Below are 8567 nucleotides of genomic sequence, written 5' to 3' on the forward strand. Positions count from 1 at the left end.
GGGGGGGGGGGGGAAGATGCATATTTTATACAAGAAAATACAATACTAGATTTCAGCATGCTAATGTATGGAAGATTAACACAAATTCCTATCTGGCAGCACACTAAGGAACTTGTTTTCCTTTAAGGATATATTTTTAAGCAATTATAACAGCAAAGTTACAATAAAAAAAGCTATGTAAAGTCATTGACTACGTGGATTCTAAGACAGTTCTTCAATATGAAAATAGAGCTGTTGAGCAAAGCCACCACCCTGGTACCTCTGACTCTTTTCTTTACTCCATCAATGCCCTACAACCCATAACTCTAGAGCAGCGGTTCCCAAACTCTGACAGATTGCACACCACCAATTTAAAATGATACAACTTTAAGTACCACTAGAAAATTTTCCAGTTCAACCTTAAATACCACCAGCAATTTTTTCCCATATAAAAGTAATTATAATAATTCTGTTAACGCGTACCACTGACAGGTTGTCTGCATACCACTGGTGGTACGAGTACCACAGATTGGGAACTGCTGCTCTAGAGTCTTGTCATATTTTGGAAGCCACTGTAGGTGAACGGAGGAAGATTTGGTAAACAGGAGGCTGTTTTGGACAGGCATGCTATGGGATTGACTTCGCATGAACCGAAGTCCTGCTCACTTGTAAAAAAGACACCGTCAGGTGAATATATGGAGGGATCTTCATCATAATAGTTGTAGGGTCTCAGAAGAAAGCCAACTGCATTCCCCACTGTCACAGTGTTGGGCACATCCTCAGCATGTGGGATGTGAAGGAAACCAATTGTTATCCATGCAACCAGGTCCTAGGGAAGGAAACAGAGTCAAGCAATTTAATTAATTCAGGAAAACATCCAGTTAGAAGCACACACTAGGAAAAACCAGGTAAAGCTACTGTGAAAAAACCTGTGCCTAGTCCTGAATCTGTGAATGCCATGTGCTGGGCTCCTGCACTACAAGGCTGGCTCAGACAGTGGAATACATTTACTGAAGATTTTCCTTAAACTTTTCCCCTGGAGGAAATGTTGGGTTGCTTCAATGAATTCTGCCTTACCCCATACACAACCTTTCATGAGCAACAGCCACCACAGCGAAGGGCAGGAGGCACAGGTCAGGAGGAAGAAAAGCACAGAGTTGCTTTTTCATTCACCGAGGTTATATTACTGTTGCAAAAAACCATGTCCCTATTAGGAAATGATCCTTGAGCCAGTAAGTCAGGTTTGCAGGTATTCGTCCTGTGCCCCAGCTGGTTCATGCCAATGATAAAACTCAGTCCACTGTAATACATAGCTGCAGAACAAAGAGAGAGAGAGGCTGGTTTACCTCATTTATGATGGTTTCATTATTTATGAAGTCAGCAAAGGCCACGGTGGGTGTCCAGGGGTCATTCTGGTTGTAGATGCTACTGCTGGTTGGCTCATTTTCTTTCCGTTTAGTGACGGCCAGTTTGTACCTAAACAGCAAAGAGGAGGACAGAAACACTCATGCTTTTCAGGATTTGCGAAATCCACCAGCTGCACAGGACACAAGGCTGCCACCTGCTCCATGATGTGGAGGACTGTGGTATGCCCATGATATTCTATCAGGTTGCAGTCATCATAAGTAAGAAAATGTGAATCTGGGACACAGCCTCTAAAAGATCTTCCACTGGTGATCAAAAAGGGATGCTCTTCCATTTGTATCCCCTCCCCAGAACTAAGGGCAATGGTATTTGTGGGACTGTAGCACCTCAGCATCCAGATGAAGTGCTCTGACTTGGGCTCTTGTGGAGATGTGGAATAGGTTCAAGTGAAGGGATGGAAACAGCATCACCCATGGTGTTGATAATTAGGCTGAGCTAAATACCTGTAACAGAGGGCCACTAACCCCTTTTACTGGAAGTAAGTGCAGCGCTACAGGGGCAGGTTACAGGATACAGCTTGCAGGGAAGCAAGCTATACAGCAGTGAGCCTGTTAGCAAGAGAGACAGGTGGCAGGCAAAGGCTGTAAAGCAGTGGGCCAAAGCAACAAGCCTGCTAACAGACCTTGAGACTGGCCCTAAAAATCAGTGGTCAGGTGACCAGAAGGGGTGGAGCACAGGGCCATATAAATCTGGCTTCTGGTAAGGAGCCTCAGTCTAGCCCAGATCCCCTGAAGAGAAAAAACTCTGCAGAACTGATGAGCATGAGCGTGAGCATGAAAGTTCATCTACGTATAGTTCAGAACTGTTTGTTTATGTGGATTGTTAATAGTTTTGAGACCTGGTAGGGGTGGATGTGGCCACTGAAGATGTCCCAGTGATTACATTATTGAACTGGCGGGCTGCCTGAGGCCCACTGAACCATAAGCAGGCTGCCAGAGCCCCAGGAGACAGTGCAGAGGGGGTGGGAGCCCCAGAGGACTATGCCAAGTGGAATAGGACACTTAAAGCCACACCCTGGTTATCTGAAGGCAGCCTCCCAATGTTCCCAATAACATCAAAAGTGGTTGCAGATGAGTGAGAGAGATGACCAGCAGAGTGACCTGTGTGCCTGAACAGTCATCAATGGGCTGATAAAGGGCTCCAAAGTGATGGGAAAACTGAAGCCTGTAACAAAAGTACCCACACAACAGTGGTTTTCAAACTTCTTAAAACCACAGAACCACTTCATATCACATCTGCTGTGGAATCCCTACCCCTATCCTAAAGACTGGTGCAGAGCCCAGCAGCCCAGCCCAACAATGGCAGCACGCTACTTCCTGGCCAGCCTCACCATTACCACCAGTCTCTGTGGAATCCCTGATGACCTAATGCGGAAACCCAGTTTTGTGAAACAGTTTAAAAACCAATGCCCTGCAAGAAATACACTACAGGACTTCCGAGCTAGGGCAGGGAGGCACTTGTGCTAGAAGATGCCATGGGGCTTTTCCACCTCTGACTTTTTCAACATTCAGAATCTGCCCAGCACAGCTGGCCCTCTGAAATTCAGCACAACTGACAGATTCAATCAGGGAAACACCAAGAGCAGAACAGAGGTAGGATGTGAGCGAGGTGAATCGGCACAGGCTGTGTGTCTGCACCTGTGGGATCAGAACTAGCACCAGAACTCCAGAGGACACTGCCGGGTACGACTCAGATACACCGACCAAGCTGTGGCCATAGTGTGGCACAGGACAAGGAGAGAAGGTGATGCTGAAAGCGGCTGTGAAACAAGAAGTGTGGGAGAAGAAATGTGTGGCAACGGGATAAAATGTGCCAATGACAATTCATTTCAATAGTTTCTAACCCCGGTTTGGCTTTGGGTCTAAACTCCAAGGGACTGGCAAACAGCTTTTTGCCCAACAACCAGTGATCATGAAGAGGAAATGTAATACTCTTTTATTATATCATGAAACAGCCCTTGTTCATATCCACTCTAGTATACCTGAGCCATGTAGCCACTAAGGCATTCAGACACCCACAGAAGTCTTAGGCATGGACATGAGCTAGGTATTAACATATAGAAAAAAAGATACCTACCTCCCCCAGCTGATGGCTCTCTCCATTGTACTTGTTTCTGGCAGATGGTCCCCAGGAAAGCTAATAATCTGGAACCTGTAACCTTGCTCATGGCCCCATTTATTTTCACTGTTGGCAGCAAAATAGATGTATCTGGGCATCTTTGCGTCCAGACGGAATGCAGCCTTGTCCTCCTTGTCCAGGACTTTCTTGATGAGCCGTGGCCGCTCTATATGGTGCTCTGGGCTCCAAGGAGCCTGCACTGTCTCAAATGCCATGTCATGGGTTACCAGAGAATTTTTTGTCCCTACAAAACACAGGCAAAACCACTGAGAAATCACTTCTTGGGCCCTCATATCTCACTTCTAGACTGCATATGCTCAATAAGTTTTAGCTTATTCTCATCATCATTCCTGCATTACAGACTCTGAACAGTGTGGTGTCTGCATGGTATTGTAGGGCCTGCTGGAGCACAGGTTAGTGCAAGCATCGATCAGCACGTACACTCCTCACACAAAGGCTTTGGTAAGGCATTGACCAAATAGGCCTCACCAGTGACTGATATATGAACTGTTTAAACAAACTCAAGCTGGAATATGCATGTAAGAGGCTGGTACAAGATAACAGAACCATATAGTGATGCCAGGAAGGGGAGTCAGATGCATCGAGCACAGGACCGCGTGGTACTTGTATGATAAAAAAAAAAGAACAGGAGCATGTAGATCAGGATGCACAAGAGGCACAGGACAGCTTGAGATAACAAGGGAATATGGTACACAGCTTCCTTGAGTCAACATGCTTTGCCTAGTAATGTGGAGTGGTGTACATGAAAGAGGAACTGGGAAACTTGGAACTTTAAATTGGCATGAGGGATGGATTTGTGCTGATGCCTTGTTGCAGGCAAGCAAGAGCTAGGGGGAGGGAGAGCACCATGCCTAAAGACAATAAGCGTTTCTGAGCCTCACCACCACCAAGCCTTTGTGGTGGCGAGGCTCAGAAATCCTTCTTTGTGCGGGCTGTGTTCATCGTGCACTGGAGCCAGATGAGCAACACACATGCCAAAAACAACATTTACATTTCTGTAGCAACAGTCCCAGTGCTCCAATGCCACAGGGCCCTATTAAGTCCTCCCTAGCTCTTCGTCTCAGCAATCCTTGTAGCTGTGATTTGTGGGTGAACTTGTAATTTGTCATCTACAACCACGCAGATGGTTATGTGGGTCTGAATGGGTGCGTAGCCTTGGTACTAGCCTCCAGCCAAAGAATGAGTTATCCCCAAATGAGAACACTGTACTCTGGCTAATGTACATGACCCACCATACGTCATACATACAGGTTTTCCTCGCCAACCATGGTTTTGAGTATCCACACTTAATATTCTATATACCATTTTGGCTACCACAGTATACAGTTTTAAGTAAGTACTGTTTTCTGTGGCTGTGCATCAGCCCGCCACCTGCCATTTTTCTCATAAGCCTTTTGTCTTACCAACCACGGTTTTGCCAACCACGGGAACTTTCAGGAACCTAAGCCCAGCAGTTGACAAGGGAAACCTGTAGTTCTACTTCTCAATTTGCAGCGATCTAGCAGAGCAGGGGAACTGAAAAAGTGTCAGGGAAAGCCAAGAATTTGAGAGCAGGAGCATGTCACAAGACTCCAATCAATTCAAGGTCTTGCAGCAAGCAAGTCTTAACCAGTAAGAGAAGATGAATCAGCAGAAAAGGTGTGCAAAAGACTGGGTAAACACAAAGACAAACCAGTGAGAAAGGATTTTTAGCAGAGACACCAGAAGGTTGGCCCTAGGACAGAGACATGATGGTTTTAAATCACCACCAAATACCAGTTAACCCATCTGTAAGGTTTGCCTCCAGCACCAGTTCATGTCCCTAGGCTTGGCTCAGCATCCCCCACGAAGGAATGAAGACAGACAACATGAAGGAACTATGATGATAATCATATCCAAGAGGCTGAGACATCCTGAGGTACTGGCTCCCCATGGAGCAAATAGGGCAGATGCCTTCAAACCCTCATTCTTGGCACTACAGTGACTGCTTAGTGGCAAAACCCCATAGTGTGTAGGTGTATTATATGTAGAAGAACACTGAACCTCCCTGTCTGTGCATGTGCAGTAATTAGTACTTGCACAGAAAAAACCCAGTGTAAGAGATGGACAGTGATTTTCCAGCTCTTTCCAGTTAGATCAATCAGTGTTGGCTCAAAACTGGAAAGGAAACAGCCCAAGAATCAAGGTGAAAATGCCAGGATTTTGGAACCAAGAGTTCTAGTTTTTTGTATGTCTTTTTGTCTCAGACCAACACGGCTACAAAGTACACCCAGGAATAAGTTGGGAAACTTCAAAGTGGGACAATTCTTGCCTCACACTTTAATAAATGAATGACATTTCCCAGGTGGTTCCTTCTGAAAGCACAGAAACACTGGAGATTAGAGCCATTGTTAGAGTCCCCATGTTCTGCCAACACAGCCAAGTAAAAAATCTTTCCAAGGCTCTTCCATCTATATTGGATTGCAAATTCTGACAAATAGGAATAGCCATTTCTTTCTGCCTCGAAATCTGCAAAACTCAATTGTTTTACTCCTCGTGACAAGAGCCCAACAACAACAAATCTTATAGGGAGAGAGACCTACCGCCAATATCTAGGTCCACCTAAAAATGCAGGGCATGATTATGCATGGTCCCGAGGGTGTGCTCCTCAACCCTACTTCCAAATTCAGTACCATCACCAAAGAAAAAGGAGGAACTTATGTATCCAGTGGCTTGGACTTTGACTTCAACAGCTCCATTCTGGTGGAATATAAAGTCCCAAATATAGTCATAGTTTTCAACAGTTGAAATTGTCCTAAACACCAGAACTGAGCCGGCCAGCCCCCCATAGTACATCTTGTTATAATGGCGTCTAACAGGGATTTCAGAATTCTCCTCAAAAATGCAGATGGAGTTTTCACGCTTCTCAGGCACGAAGGATTCAATTAAGTAGTAGCTATCCAAATACGTTGCTAAGTAGGGGCAATCAACCCCTGGGACAAGTGAAAATGCAAATTTTCCAATGCTATAGCTTGCATCCAGGTATCTGGTGGACATCCCCCCTGGACTATTGGAGCCATAAATTGCAGAGGCTTCCTGGAGGCTGAGTTCATAGGCAATCCTCTTCCCCTTAAATCTAATGTCAAAGAGTCGTGGCCCTGTATTAACATCCATCCCAAAGGCAAAGCTCCAGGCCTGGAAGACAACTTGGTTGCTTCTGATGCTATAGCGAGGCCCACGAGGCTCATACTGCAAGGGCCCCAGATTCTGGTGGGGCACTCTAGGCTTCAGGGAAGAGTATCCCCCATCAGGTGGGGCTTTTTTCACTTTGTCCACCTTCACGTGGCCCTGCTTGAACTCACTCTCCAGCTGCACCATCCCCTCAAAGTACTGGCCATTATAAAATACTTTCAATACCTTCCACTGGGAGATATTCAGGCTGCTGTGATCAACCAGTACCTCCAGCCCCACAGGATGCACATAAAAGCCAGGCACATTCTGAAAGTGAAGAATCCAGGTTTTGCGATCTCCAGACTGAAATCCTCGAGGGGCCACATTGAGAGATGCCAGGTTAGTCCCATTGTAATCAAATACCTGACTCATGAAGTTTGGTGCTTTGGGGAATTCCCTGCTCTGTAAAAAAGCATCAATCTGGTTATACTCATTGCGTAGAATCAGTCTGCGATAATATGGTAGCTTCCTTCCATATTTCAGCACTGTGATGTCCCTGTGATATGTTGGCTTCGGCAGGGGGCCCACCAGATATTCTGTAACATTTGGCATTGGCTGATTTCCAAAGAAAATAGCCGCTAGTGCCTGCCGTGGGGGGCGAACTCCCCCTCGATCCAAGAACCGCAGTACCTCTGCCTTGGTGGGGAGCTGCATGCTGATGTAGTAAATGCAGTTGTCAGAGGGATTTGCATGAGAGGCATCTACCAGAGGCACTCCAAGGCTTTCCCGCAGATACCTCACCACTTGTACCATTTCTCCTGGGGTAAGATCAGCAAACACTGGGCTGTGGTCATTCTGGATGCTATGTCCTGTCTTCTGGATATGCTGGGGCCTGGTACCACAGGTGGTTGGTCTCCATTCTTTACCCAGCAACAAATAAGCTAGAATAAAATTTATTACTGCAGACAAGGCTAAGAAAATGTAGGCAACTTTCAAATTCATAACCTTGAAGTGGCAAAGGCAGGTCTGATTCTTGATGTCTCCCAGTGGCTTTTGGACTGGAACTCCCAGCTGCAAGCAGCCTGTATATCCTGCTGCTTCTCTCCTGCCAGGGTGCTTGGCATATAGCTGGTCTGGGTGTAAACATAGCATATATGATAGAAAAGGAGACCTGAAATTGGAATTGAATCAAAGGACAGATCTTTCCCTCTCAGCCAGTCCAACCTGTTCTGTTTCTCTCAGCCAGTGGATGCATAAGCAATTAGAAATACAATATTAACACTTCAGAGAAGTCATTCATCATGACTCATCTGACAGCCACTTTTTATCACTGGCCAATATATCTCAAGCCCAAAGGACAAATATTTCCATCTTCAGAAACCCAAACCTGTGCGCCATGTAGAAAGAAAGAGAATGGGAAAGACCAAGGTACCACTGATACCCGAGGCCCTGGCAATGTCAGGGAATTGCTGAGGTGAGATGTGCCCAGATGATCCAGAAGGCAAACCATACCCCAAGCTGCATAGAATGGGGAAACCCACCAGGCCCAAGCCAGTTTGGCTAGGGGGAAAACAGCTGGCAGCTGAACCCTGCACATGAGAATGGGATACAGCAGGCAAGACACCTTAGAAGAAGCTCTGTGCCTAGTGACGTGTCACAGCCGTGGCAGATCTCTGACAAGTCAGAGGAAGGCAAGCCCCCCTTGAAGGCACAGCAAGCAGCAGAGGGAAAAAAAAAATGCTTCTTGACCGCACCAATTGGCTTGTTCAGTGAACAGACTTGCAGCAGTGACACAAATAAGTACAATAATGTAATTACACGGGGGTGCCTGCTTGCCTGCCTGCAAGACGCAGTGATGCAACCAAGCCTGCTGGGCTTGTGGGGGGGGGGGGGGG

The 8567-nt window shown here is 46.3% G+C and overlaps 2 protein-coding genes across 2 annotated transcripts in view; both read right to left on the bottom strand.

Moving 5' to 3' along the window:
• Positions 1–452: 452 nt before the first annotated feature.
• The window catches only part of LOC109289518 (retina-specific copper amine oxidase-like), a 23393-nt gene continuing 15278 nt past the window's right edge, over positions 453–8567 (bottom strand). Inside the window, exons 2-4 of the mRNA XM_019505572.1 lie at positions 3481–3766; positions 1326–1455; positions 453–808 (exon numbers count right to left, since the gene is read on the bottom strand). Of these exons, the coding sequence (XP_019361117.1) occupies positions 524–808; positions 1326–1455; positions 3481–3766 (701 nt within the window). The 3' untranslated portion in view covers positions 453–523. The remainder of the gene's footprint in view (positions 809–1325; positions 1456–3480; positions 3767–8567) is intronic.
• On the bottom strand, positions 4966–7713 carry LOC109289529 (membrane primary amine oxidase-like). The gene has a single exon (XM_019505595.1). It carries the CDS (start codon positions 7672–7674, stop codon positions 6124–6126), a length of 1551 nt encoding a protein of 516 aa, XP_019361140.1. The 5' UTR covers positions 7675–7713; the 3' UTR covers positions 4966–6123.

The sequence above is a fragment of the Gavialis gangeticus genome, unplaced genomic scaffold (assembly GCF_001723915.1).
Source record: "Gavialis gangeticus isolate Ggan-Ray unplaced genomic scaffold, GavGan_comp1, whole genome shotgun sequence".
Taxonomy (NCBI): Eukaryota; Metazoa; Chordata; order Crocodylia; family Gavialidae; genus Gavialis; species Gavialis gangeticus.